The 17,600-nt window shown below is 34.2% G+C and overlaps 1 protein-coding gene across 1 annotated transcript; it reads left to right on the forward strand.

Moving 5' to 3' along the window:
- Nucleotides 1-1,313: 1,313 nt before the first annotated feature.
- Nucleotides 1,314-14,249, forward strand: LOC146168064 (potassium/sodium hyperpolarization-activated cyclic nucleotide-gated channel 1-like). The gene is made up of 16 exons (XM_083386201.1): nt 1,314-1,333; nt 2,512-2,649; nt 3,547-3,681; nt 5,139-5,298; nt 5,496-5,627; nt 6,334-6,495; nt 7,609-7,741; nt 8,138-8,223; nt 8,406-8,552; nt 8,613-8,733; nt 9,011-9,136; nt 10,451-10,615; nt 10,878-10,990; nt 11,057-11,133; nt 12,882-12,960; nt 13,728-14,249. Exons 2-16 carry the CDS (start codon nt 2,528-2,530, stop codon nt 14,247-14,249), a joined length of 2,280 nt encoding a protein of 759 aa, XP_083242327.1. The 5' UTR covers nt 1,314-1,333; nt 2,512-2,527.
- Nucleotides 14,250-17,600: the final 3,351 nt, after the last annotated feature.

Consider the following 17,600-nt stretch of genomic DNA (forward strand, 5'->3'; position numbering starts at 1 on the left):
CGCTGTGTATATCTTCTAACGTTTATTTGAACCATAGCGATAGCGCATGGGACAATTAAGCGCGGCATTTTCGCACCGCTGTTTAGACACCGGGTGATTTGCCCTTTTGGTTAGGGTTAGAAATTGTGTAAAGGATGAAGTTATTGGCGGTGTTGGTGGTGAAATTAGGGTTGACGCATGGGTTGTGTAAAAGGTGCAGGCTTAGAATTTGTATCATAGGATGGCGTTTCAGCGTTTATTCCTGCGGACTCTAATTCCGAGTTTAGTTCTTATTTTCGGTCTTATTTCGACTTTTCGTTGTTAGTTAAGTTGCAGTATTTTTCCTAATTCGGCTATAAGGACGTTCTCTAGAAATATCCTAATGTTTAAATAAGTTTCAACTCTTCACATTTTAAAGAAATAAATCGGGATAAAAGTTTGTCTCGCATCTGAATTAGAAGTAAACAAAGCCGCCCTGGATCACAACTGTAAAACGCTTTACGAAATCCAACTAACAATATGACGGCATTCCAAAAAGAGTTAAACAGCAAACCACATAGCCCAAACATAGTTGCAAATTAAGGGTGTTCTCGAATGCATGCGCATAAAAAATACTAACCAAAATAAAAAAGCAGACTACGTTGCAAAGGTTTTTTCTACCGTATATCTTACGTTTTCTACTGTGGCTGAGAGCCAGACAACAAAAGCATTTAAGATAAAATAGAGAAATATAGGATTTGAATTAAGTAGATTTCAAAAACATTGAATATTCTCATAATTTGTTGTGTTGCTCAAATCGGTGTGTCGTGAAATGACTAAAATAAGTAAACTTCCACATGTTATTTAATTATTGGCCACTGAAAGTGCGACACGTATATCGGGAGACACTTGACAGCAAATGGCCAAATATCGATAAATTTCCAGTCCTTCAGCGCGCTGCGTCTCGTAATGCCAACGCAGTAAGGCCATGGATACACGAGAATGCTTGCATAGCGAGATTAGTCGGTGTCAAGTATTGATCGACTTTGTCTGTTTGGTCATGTGGGAACTGTATTGTCGCTTCTTTTTGGAAGAATATTTTCAAGTTAAATTCTGAGAGGTTAGGCAGTCCGAGCACCAAATGTGGTAAAAGCTAACTTTAAATAACAAAAATATTTATCTGTATTTTTACATTTTGATCAGAAACAGACAGTTGGTACATTATTTAGTGGTGTGATGTACTTAACGTTTACTACACATCTTTAGAGTAAAGTCTGTTTATCAAGTATTTTTATGTGTAAGCTTATACATGTATTTTTTGCAAAATGACGATATGCAAAAAGAAAAGAGGCTCTGCTTTGCAAGCTTTGGCATGGTGAGTTTTCTTTAACTCCTTTAAAACTTTACAAAAAACAATTGCATTAAGTCTTGTCACTCATTCTTTTGGAAATTACTGTCGTTTTACATGTGTATTTGAAGGCATGGCTATCAGACTGTGAGACTTTCGCTAAATAATTCAATATTTATTAGTTGCCCGTAAGACACTTTAGCGTTAAATATTTATGAGGACAAGAATAACCAGTGGTAAGTCTAAGGCACCTTGTCCAAAAAATTGCATTGCTTGTTTTCTTCCTACCTTCAAAACACCTCAAATAAAATCATAGAACAAATTCTAGATTTTTATTTCGTGATTTTGTGTATTTTTTATATATAATGTGTCGGATTAAGTCTGTCAATCACGTTATTCGCTTTTTTCGTTTTTTTATTACTATTTATTAACTTAAAATTTCAAAAAGTTTTATGATTTATTACCACTACTTTTAAAGCTGCTACGCGGCTAGGATAATCTTACGTTATTGTTCTACATTGTCGGAGCACTTAAAACATGAATATCGTTTTTAGGTTTCGTTAAATTGGCACTACAAAATAATGACTGTTGACGAACAGTCGCTTTATTTTTTGACGTACTAAAATTATTAGTGTATTTTCCACAATAGCTTTAAAAATGTTCATTTAAATACAAAGATATTTTCAGCCTTATTTATGTTTGCCCCAAGTACTCGCAGTATTGGTAATGTACAATGTATGACGATCGACAGTGGTATCCATTTAAACAATAACAGCGTTGCGCAGAGAAATCGATTTTAATTCGCCTCCTAATTACGTGCAGTCATGCCTAAATTGAGCTATTCCCGATATGACACGGTGAAGCTGGTGTGGAAAATGAAACAAGAACCATAAAGCGGGAGTATACTGCAGCACTCAATGGATTTATGTCATTCAAAGACCAAAATCAAGACACTAACATAATTTTTAATTTCGGTGGTTAGCCATATTGCAAAGGCATTTAAAGGAAAAATGCAGTCTAACGATTCACAAATTGGTAGTTTGAGCAGTCTCGCAACAGCCTCTGATATTTTTCAAGAAATGTGTACAGAGAACAGGTAGTACCACATTAATATGTAACAAATGGGTTGAACTAAATGGTTGATTGTAAGAAAATGTTAACGGGTGGCACAGTTTTATAAACTATTGTTTTTTAACTTCGTACAGGTACTCTGGAGGATCGATGTCAGTTCCAATCACAAAGTTTTCATTGCGAATGTACGGAAGTCAGAAGGCAGTTGAACAGGAGCGAAAAAGACAGGAGAAGGCTGGATTTTTTGTCATTCATCCCTATTCCAACTTCAGGTCTGTAATAAAGCCTATAGCATACTTTTCTTATTTTAAAACAAGAAAACGAGTACGTAAATTTGTTCTCCCGATGGACAATTTTATATCTGACATAACATTGTGTAGATTAGGCCTGTATAACATATACTGCCCGTTTGAATTGCGACCCGCGCCTGGTTCATGATGTAAGAATATTTTTAGGTTAGCCTAATCTCTTTTATGTTAAACGAGTATAGATTTTCTTGTTTATTCCGCGATCAATTTACTGATAGACCAATTTATGGCCAAACAAACTTTTTAGTTCATGAATTGCAGTTCAAATTCACTATAGTTAATAAATAGTCGCATCGAGTTGATTAACGCGTAGAGATTTTCACCAGGTGTACGGGCACGCAGAATAGTCTATTGTGGGGCTACAACACTGTGAGTTTGTAAAAACATGCTCACAAACAGGGGCGGTTCCAGGGTAGCATAGCAACCAAGCTACCCTACAGTCTTGGGCGTAATTTTGTCTATTTAAGTTTAATTTCGATTAATTTTAGGCTTAATTCGACATGCTTAGGTATTATCTAGACTATTTTAGATCTTAGTCTGTCGTGGTCATTTCTGCGAATTTGGAGAGTTATTATGTCGGTGGCCTTAGTACTATGGTTTTATAGATTATCTCATTTAGATATTGTTTCTTTGTAGGTCTTATGGTGTTTTCTATTTGAAAGTACTGTGGATTCAATGAGCTAAGCTTATTAGGAAAGTAAAAATACATGTTTTATATTTTAAATTAATTTTTCCTGTTACTCGCGGCGCACCTGGAAGCCTTCCATGGCGCACCGGTTGAGAAGCGCTGGTTCATAGTTTTTCGATAATTGGTGTTCCTTTTGGATATCAAACTCCTTATTGCATTTATTTCATTCTTAGGTTCTATTGGGATTTCGTAACTCTTATTTTACTCATCATCAGTATGTTAATCATACCCATTGCAATCACGTTCTTTAACGAGAAGATGACAACTGACACTGGATGGATTACAGTCAATCTATGCATGGACTTTTGGTAACAGAACAATCAGACAGTGTTTTATCAAGTGTTTTATATGACAAGGAAAAAAATATGACAAGGCAACTTAGAGTTCATTTTACTTTAGTGCAGTATTTCCAACCTGGGGATCGCAACCCTAAGGGAGTAGCAAAAGCTTGATTTTAGGGACCGTGTATTATTTGTTAAACGAATAACTAACAAAAAAAAATAATATATATATATATATAAACAATTTAGCAGTAAAAGGAGCGATACAATCCACCAGTCTAGAGAGATATTTGTGTTTATGGCGCCACAATTCCGCCCCTTTACAGTCAACGTCGGTCTTTTACAGTTGTTGTAACTTAAGTGAAAGCCAAATGATTTCACTAGACTCACGTCTTTTGGACAAATGACTTGACTTGGACTTCCATTGTCAAATAGGACTTCCATTGTCAAAACCATTGTCAAACAACTTGGGTTGAAATGATGTATTTTCATCAAATATTCTTTAATAAATTGTGTTATTTATAACATTTTTTGCACTTAAAAAAATTAGCTGGCTATATGTTGGGTTTTATTTTTAGTTGAGTTTATAATCATAATTAACAAATTAATAATCATAATTAACAAGAAGAGTTTATCAATTTATATAGTTCAACAATTATTAACTTGCTCTGAAAATGGCTTCAGTTAGACTTAACTTGGGCAAATGAGGACTTGGACTGGGACTTCACTAGTCATTTTTTGAAAATACTTGACGTGGACTTTAGTTAATTTACAAATAACTTGACTGGGATTTAAGTCATTTTGAAATGACTTGTTCATAACACTGCCATTTACATTAAAAGCTTCAGTCAAACAGTCTTGTCCTACAGAATAGACACTATGGCGAATTTTCGATTATATACCCGTTTTGTGTCGCTCCATAAAACTATTTGTAACAAAATTTACACGTAATTAAATTCTCTGTAACAATATTTAAGATATTATGAAAACATACTTAGGAAAACTTATTACTGCTATAAAATATCCTCGTATTACTTATTTAGACCAGTTTAGCTTCAGACCTAGAATTATAAACCGATGGTGAATCAATCCCTATACTGTACTCTGTGGTTATTTCACGAATTAAGGTGAGCTCAATTTTCTGGGGAACCACTGCTTTAGTACGTTAAATTGTTTAGCCGAAAAGACAATTAGCGTGAATTTAGTTACGTGAAAATTTGAAATACACTTTGCCAAAATTTATTAATCATTCTTTCGTGAAATTTGTTTAAAATTTCTCATCTTATGAGATATGGTAGAAGGCCAATTGAATTGACGAAACATAAAAAACATAATCCGACGGTAAAGTTCTTTGCAATTTTTGACATATAATGTAAATTTGCATCGGCTAACATACGTATTGTAAAAAACACGAATATTTTCTTTCAGGATGTGTGAAATAATATATTTTTCCTAATCCTTAATAACGTAACTGAAAAATCTAGGTTTCTTGCTGATATAGTGATGAATTTTCACACTGGTCTGATTGTGGAATCTGGTGACTGTGAAGTCATACTTGACCTAACTGTGATTCGATCCCGCTATCTTCGATCGTGGTTTGCCATCGACCTTATATCAACCCTCCCAGTCGATTACATATTGCAGGTATTCAACTTGGAGTAGTATTGCTTTATTTACTATTTCTCCACAAACATATTATTAGAAGGGATTTTCAATAACAATGACATCAAAATATTTAAAATGTTTGTCAAGAAAAAATGTTAAACGTCGTATTAAACCTGAATTGTAGTTCTATTTCCTACACTTTTGGGCTTCAGACAATAATACATTTTGTTCGTTAGCTCACCAGTGGCGGGTCAGCGGGCGCTAGTGCTTCTCGGGCTATGAAACTCTTTCGCTTCGCCAAAATCATCAGTCTCCTGCGTCTCTTACGCATCAGCCGTTTGATAAGATACGTTCACCAGTGGGAGCAAGTAAGGATCAATAACAATATGCACGAACGGCAAGGATAAAATAACGTCACACGACGAGAGAGGCATAATAGCTTAAAGCCAATCACACAAGAGCGTTGCATTAGAACGCTATTATGCTACATCTAGTGTTTTACCATTATATTTTACAAGGTGACACTGTTTTTGGCAAAATTAAATATGCAAGATTTATTTAGGTATAGATAGTATGATATTTATCGTGATAATTGTATAGCAAAATTACATTTAAACGCAAACATACCAACCACGTTGTGTAACTTCAGTGTTATAAGCAAAATCTCTTAAATATAATGGTAAAACACTTTTCGCAAAGCACTGCTACGCAAAACAAACTACTGGTATAAACATAACATCACAATCCATAAGGCTTGCCAAAATATAAAAAGAGTTAATCACGAACACAAATTGTTTCTTAACTCATGGGCTCAATGCAGGGGGCACTTGCCCCCTCTGGAATTTAAAAATACGGTTATTATTATTGTTTATAAGTGTAATATGTATTACTTTTAATAGTTAGAAATATTATACATTATCCATTGATAACTTTGTAAGTACAAAAATAGTAATAAATGGAATAAAATATAATTAATATCATAGGTACTGAAGTTAAAAATTATGTGTATATATACATTCCCCCCTGGAAAATTTTCTGTGGGCGTCTCAGATTATGCCTGGTTGTTTTTGATAGATAGTTGGAATGCAATATGATCTGGCTGTGGCAGCAGTGCGAATTTTTAACCTGGTATGTCTGATGTTGTTAATTGGTCATTGGAATGGTTGTTTACAATTCCTTATCCCGATGCTGTACGACTTCCCAGAACACAGCTGGATTGTGGAGGATGGTTTACGGGTAGGACTTTTATGGTAACTGGTTGTTTATACAATCAATAATGCATGGTAGGTCTGTATAACAATATTAGACGTTGTAGATAGCAGGAGTAAACCAGTGTTGCATTGGATTAACAAAATTATTTGACTTAAATTGCATTTTATTCTTATTTTACATTTTAAGGGGAAACAGTGAACTTCGCCAATTGGTTCTGTGACTTAGGTTTACGTTATTTGAACAAATAACTTAACTGAAATCGTTTTTATAGGATCCTAAAAAAATGTTGCGCATAGTTCTAAAGTCAATGAAAAAAAAAAAAAAAAAAAAAAAAAACATTGTTATTTGTATATATTTAGTTATTGGTTTACTTCAAACGATATAAAATTATGTTTGCATTCGGAAAAAAACTACATGAAATAAGACGAGCTTTGTTATAGTTCCTATGCTTATTGAATATAACTTCCCATAAACCTGTTGTTTTAAACTAAACTAAAAGTTAAGAGTTATTTAAAGGCATGGGTTAAAATTAAAACATTCAGTTAATTCATAAATACAATTAAAAATAATCCATGTCGATTGAAAAGATCCTACTCCGCAACAAACATTTTGCTCATAACGGAATACTCAATAACTTTTATCGTAAAATTAGACATTCATAGATATACAAACACATATGATCAGAGTTATTTGTTTAGGATTGATACTAAACATATACATTAGAATTTTTTTTTCTGTTATGCGAGTGGGTTACTTTGTTTTAGTAAAACATTACAAAAAGTTAAATTATATAAAAAACTGAAATTCAGGCACAGTATTTATTTGAATCAATTAACAAAATTGCCCAATCCAATCGATTGGCCCAGGTTTGGCTGGTTTTATCTTTTGCCTTGTCAACATTTGCACATACCAGCCATCGATCTCGCTCGCAACTAGCCCTCACACTTGCGTCAGTGCAATAGATAAGAGCGTCAAATGGGTTGTACTGCAAAACGCACGAAGTTGAAACACCATCTGTGTTGACCTTCTAGTTTAAAGTGTTACTTCCGTACACATTTTGGTTTTAATGAAACATAAACGAGGTAGCTTATCAGTGAATAAAATATCAGTTTAAAGTGCTTGAATAAAATGTTTTAGACAAAGCCTTGGCCGGAACAATATTCGTGGTGCATGTTTAAAGCAATGTCCCACATGTTATGTATTGGATACGGTCAGAAACCACCAGTGAACCTAATGGATCTTTGGATGACAATGTTATCAATGGTTTCAGGTGCGCTTAAGTTTTGTAGGTATTTTAAACTTAATATGTTTTAAATGTATTACCTTCACTACCAGATGAAAGTGCAAAAATAAGATTATTTACATCTTCAGCTTTTTTATTTTTTGTCCTAAAAATTTCTTGAGACCCAGGTTATTTTGGAATCAGATGATTTTTATGCGGCCAATAACTTATAAATGTCAACTTTACGCAAGTAGTTTGTGCCGTTTCGATATTATAATAGAGACTATGACCATTTTCGCCCAGGCTGATCTCAGTCGAATAACGAGTGCATCGAAATCCGGAAAATAATTCAAGTCGAATAAATTTGGGTCTTTTGCGGATAAAAAACAAGTGTGATCCAGGTATAAGTAAACGCCTTCTAAGAGAAGCTTTAAAACTTTCTAGGTGCTGTTTGTTTTGCGATGTTCATTGGTCACGCGACAGCCCTAATTCAATCTATGGATTCTTCTAAGCGTCAATATAAAGAAAAGGTATCAGCTAATATAAATCTTTGCATAACAAAAATATCGCCTAATAGAAGTAGAAATATGTTAATTTAATATTGATCAGTTTATAAAACTTTATACAAACAAGTAAATGTTTTTTAGGTGATAATTTGTTATAAATAACGGTGTTATAAATAACATCTTTATCACCTTAACCTTTGGTTTAGTATATGCAAGTCAAAGAGTACATGAGATTCCGGAGGCTTCCGAAAGCGATGAGAGCCCGTGTCTACGGGTATTATGAAAACAGGTTCCAAGGTAAAATGTTCGACGAACAAGGAATACTTAGCGAGCTCTCAACAAACCTAAGAGAGGTAACTTTTAGAAATTTATTTAGTCATAAGAGGATTTTAGAAATTTTGCTTAATTTTCAGGAAATTGTTAATTACAATTGCCGTCACTTGGTAGCTTCGGTACCGTTTTTCAAGAATGCCGAACCAGATTTTGTTACCGACGTTGTTCAAAAACTGAAATACGAATTTTTTCAACCGAAAGGTAAAGTGAAACCAAATTTTAATACTTCAGGAATTTATATTTATTAAATAACAACGTCAAATATATTTTTATTAGTATATTAGCTATATATTACGCCGTGTTTAAGCTTCCTCAACATTCTATGATTCTATGATTTAACAAGCTGGCGATATCGTAATCCAAAGATAAGGAAGTTGAGCAACTTGCCTTACTAATAAAAATGACAGCTAAAAAGGAATCACTTTAAAGCAGTGTCTAACCAATATTGAATACTGGTTGTTATGATTTTGTTTAAAAGACACCATAGTACGAGAAGGGGAAGTCGGGAAGAAGATGTATTTTATACAACACGGTCTCGTTGAAGTTCGAAATAGTCAAAGGAAAGAGCCCATCAAGCAATTGTCTGATGGATCCTACTTTGGAGGTGGGGCCATGGTGTCGAATTGTAAATATTGTAATCGTTATAAATGTAAATGCAATCTTCATTAGCCTTCGTGCGTTTTCAGTTACCGTTTATGGCACGCATTTAAGTCTACTTTGAAAGATTCTATTTAACCAAAGCGCAAAGAGTAGATCATGGCATAGATCTAGCTCTAAATTGACATTTATGCCAAGCTTACAATAGCTAACTAAAGCACTATAGGTTAAAATAATTTTTCGCTTAAAATTTTATAATTTATACTAAAATGCCCTAAAGTACCTCTCCAGACCACCTAAGCACCCTGTATAATACTATATACCCCCCTTTAGGTGTTGTCCATAAATGAGTACAGGCAAGGGTAAAAATTTTATTTTCTTACCTGAATGCATAAAAGTTTTGAGAGATCACAAAGTTAGGTCATTACGCGAGATAATAAAGCAAACCCTGGGGTTATCGCTCGGTCTCTTGCGAGTCCCAGTTAACTCATTATCAAAGCAACTCAACTTTAAGTAAAATCATTGACATAAAAAACGCTAAACTAGGAAAATTGATAAATTCGTCGGATAATAAGCATTACCTTAAATACAAAAACGTAGCCTACCATAAAGCAAGCAAATTGTTTTAGGTGCACAACCTAAGGAAAATAAAACAACTTCATTAAAAAATATTAATTGTAAACACTTAATTTTAACCCAAGACAATTGACACAATGACTTATGACCAAGTTAAGACATTTGTCCAAAATAATGTCAAGTCATTTAAAATTAGTGACCCAAAAACACTTGTCTTTTATTAAGTCATTACAACACAAAAAAATAAAAGGACGTATAATCCATTGGACTTTCGCGCATTGCTCAAAATAAAAGTTTTCGTTTTTATGGTTGCTTGATAGTGAGGCGAGAAAAGTTTGGACAAGGCTTCATGAAATAAATCATATTCTTTACCGGTACGGCCTATCTATCCCATAGCTACAATTTTTTTATTGGAACGCCGTTTCGTACCGTTTCGACCATTTCCGATTTTTTTCACTTAAGTACAGAACTTTAGCGGTCTTAGTAGAGATTGTGCCTTCCGAATTCTGTTTATTGATCCGTAAAAAATTTTTTAATATTTTTACCGGTCCGGCTGTGACAAAATGACTGATGTAAAGCACTCGAAACAAACTGTAAACCATTTCTTTGTTGGGTCTTCTAATCAGTGAACGTTTGTAGTTATCTATAATTGTTGTCAATTGTTTAAAGCGCTTATTAATTTATTAGGCTACCTTCACCAACAACGATAGCAATATCTCTATATTATATACGACGTTTTTTCCAGAAATTTGCCTGCTAATAAATGATCGCCGAGTAGCGTCTGTGAATGCTGTTAGCTTCTGCTCGACTTACTCCCTTCACGTAGATGATTTCAACGACATATTGACGAACAATCCCGTTATGCGTCAAACGCTAGAGCGGGTTGCGGCCGCTCGATTATCCAGTTTAGGTTAGTAAATGTATCATATGAAACTTTGTTCATTCAAGTTGATAAAACGCTCTTTTAAACCTTAACATTCTAAAATATTTTCTTCGTTGATCAACCTTTTCTGTGGTCAAGAAACACGAATAACTGAGTATGACTAATAAAAATGAATCTAAATTGTAACTTTCACTGATTTTTTAACTATTTTTTCGCTTGGTGGTAACATTCGCATAGGAAATTTTATGTATGTTAAGCGCCACCCCTGATTTACCATGCATCATTGCAGGTCAACACAGCACTGTTCTAGATGAACGAGTCAAAGAGTCCAACGATTTTTATTCAGAATCAAACGAAATCGTAGAGGAAATTGTTAAACACGACAAACGACCAGCAAGCGTGGTATATTGTAAATGTTCAATATAGGGTATAAACGTATATATACACTTATTTAAAATACTTTTATAGGTTCCTAATGTGGCCGTTGGAAGTCGACGACAATATTATGCAGAACGTATCGCCAGGGAGAGCCTAATTAAAAAGAGGTACATCTAACGAATTCTAATTAAGTCGACAACAGGTTAATCTGTGTGAATAAGGTTACATAATGCAACATAATTCCACACATTCGTGGAAATTAAACTATTTAAACCATACTAGAATCAATGTTCTAGATCAGTGTGGTCCAACTATATTTTGTCGCGGGTCATTATAAGCAATATGTTTCATATAGCGATCCGAAGAAGGGCGTATCCAAGGTTTTAATTGCGGAGGCATAGAAAAACCTTACAAATGAACTCAGAAGTTACGTGATACTTCTATAGTAGACTTTTTATTTCTATCTTTGAATAACCAGATGAAAGCGCGAAAAAAGTGCGTCTAATGGGTTTCAGTTAAAACATTTACCACAAAAGTATAGTAGGCCCATTGATCTCATGAATAGATTATCAGCACAAATCACGTAAAAATTGCGTGAACTGCGAAAAACTTAGGCTACATTGCGCTTATTATATTTTTAAAGTTAAATAGGCGTTATGCTCAATACACTAACCAATAACCAAATTACAAACGAGTTATAAGCGCAAACCGTAAAATTGCATAAAATGGATATTTTTTACAAATTTAATTTCGTAAAGTTTAAATCCACTCAATGATACGCTGTGGACATAGAAAAAGAATTGTCTATTGATTTGGTTGGCACTCTCAAGGCCATATGTCGCTATATGGCTCGCTTGACTTTCAAAGTGGTCTTAACCCTGTTGGCCTGCACATTGGCAAAGTGTAAGTACCAATTAAATTAAAATCGTAATTAAATATCAGCTTGAACTATTGAATTTCCGCAATGAATTCGGGTTGTTTTAAATCGAACCCGGCTTACAAATCAGAACTCTCATCTATATGTGCTTTTAGTTGAACTAGATCATGCTTGATAAAGTGATGGAAAAATATTTGTGGATTGGCAAAAATCCATAACCATATAAATTAACTATCCGGTATCAAAGGTACCAAACCGATTAAGTTACAATTCACAAAAAAGGTGTGACAGAAATGATTTGTAACTAGCCTAACACATAGGCCAACAAAAGAACATAGAAAAAAAACAGAAAGTGTTAGCTTTAAGTATAGGCAAGTAATTAAAAAAATGTATGTAACCTTTTATTACTAATAATAAAAATATAGGCTTCGAGGGCTGGTAGTTTTTATCCATATTTCGTCGGCACAGATTTTAGAAAGATAAGCACCAATAGAAATTTAATAGCCGATAAAATAAACCAGCGTGCAATAAAACTGAAATCCGTGAGGTGGGGCACAGCCATTGTGATTAACAGTGTGAATTCACCCCAAGGAAGTATATAGCAAACATTTAACTTGAGCCATAAATAAAATAATGATGCACAAATGCGCATTAAACAGTTATTATCAGACATTTTTTGTACGTATTTTGTTTGTTTTTAGAATAGTTTTATTATACTAAAATTTAACATGCACTGTAAATCATAATGTAATACAGCTATTGGACTCGTGCCCTACCCGAATGAATAATCCCCTGTCCATTAAACTAATATATATCACAAAATATCCTACCTGTATTTCGTGATAGATGTATTTATTTAAAAGTTTTACCAGCACTATAGAGCACCAATATAAAAAAACACGAGCAAAAGTCCGACTCTCAATAAAGTATTTTTATTTCATACTTTGTTTTTGTCTGTTTGCAGCTAATCGATTAATGTTTTAAGGCTTTAGTGGTCATCAAAGTTAATTTAGAAAAAATGCTATAATTTTTCTTTAGCAAATCTGTGGGTGCAGACATTAATGTTTCTACTTCTTCGACGCCGTCGTCTCATCGAAAATCTTCATTTCTATCTAAGGTAAAAATTTATTAACATACTGGAAAATGAGAATATCACTGTCATTTGTTCAACAATGAAAATCCTAAACACGTTAATTTTACAAGACTTCGCCTTTCGGGGACATTAAAACATTTTTAGGGTATTTTGGTGATAAAATAATTTTTTTTAATATATAAACATTATCTCGAGTATAACTAATTGTTGGTCATTTGTTGCATGGTTATGGCAAATTTTGAATTTTAGTGCAAATATTAAAATTAGTTACAAGCACGGGTAAAAATCAGTAACATATTCTTCAGGCATTCCTAGCTCAAAGAAAATGTGTGACAACACAGTCGACACACATCAATTCTTTTTAAATATTGCTAGCTAAAATTCTTAAGAACATCTAGATGAACAACCTATTTTGCTAGGATCGCTTGGATAGCCAACTTCAGTATTATCGGTTGTATCGTCAGAATAGCTGTAAGTGGCATCAATAATTGGGCCGCTTTTTATTAATTATCATGACACAACATTACAAATATTTTCCTTTGTTAAATGAAAATTTTAGCTTTAACATTTTAGCTTTCGCTTGCTTATTAAGGTAAAAATATTAAGCTTGTGTAATTTGAGGTTGTACAACTATTGTTTGTTTTTCTAGTTTTTTGCCAATCGCTTTTTTCATTCAATCGTTGTTTCTACTTTAAATTTTTTTATCGTTGTTTCTACTTTAAAATAAACAAGATAAAAGTGTTCTTCACCTTGATTACAGCACCTTAACTAAACAAGATCTTTATTTGTAGCATTTTGAAAAGCCACACTTGTTCCAATCTGAGGAACATTCGGAGCGAAACACACCAACCAGAAAACGGCTTTCATTTTGCTCACACAGCTTAAGTGGAGCTGAAAGACCGTCGAAAAAATTGTCGCCATCCGGAATGATACAATCTATCGGAATGCCATTTGTCAATTTGGCAAAGCGTAGGGGAAGGCAAAAATTTTCCGCTAAAAAACAAAACAGTTTAGAAATTGAGTCAAGTGATTTTAGCGTCGAAGTACAAACAGAAGAAACTGTTATGTCTAATGGAACTAATCTGCAGCAACAAACAGAAGAAACAGACTGTAGTAACCAAAAAAACAATACAAGTAGTCTAGCCGAAATGTCGATCCCCACTGTTGTGGTTGTAGATGTAGAACCAATTTTGACTGAAAATGTTGCAACACCCGTTTGCGACGTGAAGCAATGTGACCAATTTGAGGTCGATCAAGACATACCTGTTAAAGATCGTGATAAAGGGCCGCCTAAAGAAGTAAATTCGAAATAAAGAAATATCGCATATCGTTTTCAGGTTTCAGCTATATTGCGCTAAACACTTGTTTTTGCTTTCAAAGCTATTTTTTTTTTCTTCAAACCTAAAACTAAAAATCTAATTAACAAACTGACAGCAGTAAATATTGCATCGATTTAAATATCGATTTCTCGCGGAGGACGCAATCGAAAGCTAGTGACATTACGCGATAAGTTTGAACAGATGCCTTCGTTTTCGAAGAAAGATATGGTAGAATTTCAAAGATTTATGCACAGAAACTATACAATTTAGATTCGTTGTCTATTCGAACGAAGGGCTAACTGTCTATAAAAATATGAGTGTCACGCTTTGTTGAAAATGTGGCAAATAAAATAAAGGAACAAATTAATCTTAGAGATATATTGTTGAAAACTATTATTAAAACACTGTTTGGTTTTTAAATTACCTTTGTGGTAGTTTAATGTGGTTCCAAGCAAAGCGCAAAATTAGCAACATTTACGAATTGAAAGTAATAATAATTAATCTAAAACTTTGCAACTTCTAAAGTAAATACCGATTTTATTCAACTGAAAACAACTAAAAGTTTGGACACTTTCCTGGTCAGTTGGCCATTGTGTTTGAATAAACAGAGCGATGACTGACGTTGGTTTAATTCACAGTTGAACGAAGCGCTTGATCGCAATCTACACTGTGTGTGTGTGTTTTTTCTTTATTTTGTTGTGAACAACTTCGTGTACTCGTTAATAAACGCAATACAATGGAAATGAATCATTTATGGTTGTTATTACAGGTGTCCGATATTCGCATTTTGTTTCTATACCGATAACCGAAGTTTCGACAAAAAGTGATTCTGTCCGTTGCGCAGCGATTCTAAATGGCATAACATACAGTGACTACTGACAGGGAAGAACAATACTAGTTCTAGGTAATTGGTCGTCGATCACTTTAAAAATACATAAGTATATCGCGCTGCAACTTCTATTTTTTTTTAACTTATGCTTGTTCATTTTTGCTGTCTACCGTTCATCAACATAAACGTCTAACGTCGGGTTAATTGAATATACTGTTGCTGCTAGGCATTGTATCAATTATAAAGGGATTCTTCTGACAAATATGTATTCGGCGCCGACGTCTCGATTACCGGGTTACTTGTTTTAGACCAGTGGTTCTCAAAGTTTTTTTTCGTATTCCTCCCTTAAAGACTTTTCGTATTTCCTCCCTTAAAGAAAATGTTAATTCCTCCCCGAAAAATCCCCAAAAGAAATATTGCCAAAATTTCACAGTATATGGATATGATGTGCAAGCAGGGCCGGATTAAGGGTACTGTGGGCCTAAGGCTATTTACCAGGGAAGGGCCTAATTTTGCAAACGAGGCTACAAAAAGTAGTAAAAATCCATACATGAAAAATTGAAATTATTTAGGCTACTGCAAAATAACACAAACATAATATAAAAACATGTAATAAATGTAATTAAGTAGACTCATTGTAGGGGAGCTGTGGGACCAGTTGGTCACCTTTGACGTTTTTGCATCTGCAGGTTTTTTATTTACCTCGTAAAATAAGATTTTGAGGTCTCTACTCTTCAACATACCATAGCATTTAACTCAAAATGTAAGAAGAGAAAAGTTGAATAAGTGCACCTACTTTCTAATTATTTAACAAATCAGTCGTTTTAAATTAAACTAACTTAGTTAGTCATTGCCAGGCATGTTTTTGGACTCCGACGAGGTTTTTTTGTATTCGACTAATGTTTTGTCACTACATTCGCCGAGATGATTCCTAGATTTTTATTTTAATAATGCGTTACTATTGTTTGGCAAATACGCTGTGCATAAGCTAGCTCAGGGGCAGAAACTTATTTCTAGTCGCTGGCCAAATCCAAACTCAGAAAAGCCTCCGCGGGCCGCACAAAATGTTAACTAAGAATTGTGTTATTAAAATGTTGGAACAACTGTAAATCAGGCGGGTCTTGGATCTTTTTTGCACCTAAAGATGTGTTTAATTACATTTACGGAGGAAGTTAAGTGTTGGCGCAAAATAAAATTCGAGTACAAACCTCGTTATTTATACTACTTATGAAAAATGTGATAAAACTACTTTCAGGAAAGGCAACAAGCTTAATAGGTAATCTATTCAGCGTTTGTTAACCTTTTTTAAGCGCAGATCTACTTGAAAAGGCAGCATCAAAACGTAAACAAACCGGACGTAGAAAGAAATTCGCGCGAAGCGCGAAAATTTTTCGCACTTACGTATAGTCAAAAAGTCAAAAAAAATAGGCCTATTTGAAATAGATTGTACCTTACGCGTTTCACGATGGAATGTTCTTTTGCAAACTCTTTAAGGAAATTGGGAAATCTCTGCACCAGGTATTACAAGTTAGTTGCTTGCCCAACAGCATTTGATGGAAACTTAAAGATTAGGCGAAGATTATCGTCAAGTAATTGGCTTCCCGAAAAAACGCTGACACATGGCTACATATAAAGCACCACAGTAATAGACAGACCTTTATCCCACAATCTTGCCACTCGCAAACGTAAGATTAGGCCTAAAACTTCGCGAAAAAATGTAATAAAAGGATACAACATTCTACTTTGAACATCCCTACTTACTAGTAAATAAAAAAACGTGTCAGAAAAATGAGCATTGTTGTACGTTACAAGAAAGGTCATAACTAAAATCACGAATTTAAGTTAACAGGCAAATTTTATAAATAAAGACACTTGTGTATAGTTGGTTTTTGCAAACTACGACCTAGCTAGAGAGTTATGCCCGTGGCCCCCCAAGGGGACCGAGAGCCACGGTTGAGAAAGCCTGTTCTAGATTCTAGAACAAAATACAAATTCTATTAGATTACATAATTTTACTTTTTTGCCTCAAAAATCGTTTATTGTCTCAAATCCTCAAAAACTATTTTAAATGGAAAGAGGAAAACAGCTCTCAAGTCACTGGTCCCACATCTCCCCTATTACAATGTAGCTTATATGGAAAATTACATTTTCCTTGCCTTACAGCTAGTAGTATAGGTTGGTTCACACTAAATGCGTTTTGCTTCTAGCGTCGTCTGTCGCAAAACGCTAGCGTTGTCCAGATGACACTTAAACGGTTGCTAGCATTGACTCGACTCAGTTATTAGTCTCGACTCAGTTATTAGACTCGACTCAGTTATTAGTAAGCAAAAACTGTACTGACTGATACTGGTTCTGTATCACTATCAGCCTTACAAAAATTTAACCTTAACAAATTGAGGGCCGAATTTTTCCAGGGCCTAAGGCTATAGCCTTATTAGCCTATTGGTTAATCCGGTCCTGTGTACATAACGTATTTACAAAGCTTTATATATATTGTTAATGTGCACCATGAGCTT

The sequence above is a fragment of the Ascidiella aspersa genome, chromosome 1, assembly GCF_963924565.1.
Source record: "Ascidiella aspersa chromosome 1, kaAscAspe10.2, whole genome shotgun sequence".
NCBI classification, from domain to species: domain Eukaryota; kingdom Metazoa; phylum Chordata; class Ascidiacea; order Phlebobranchia; family Ascidiidae; genus Ascidiella; species Ascidiella aspersa.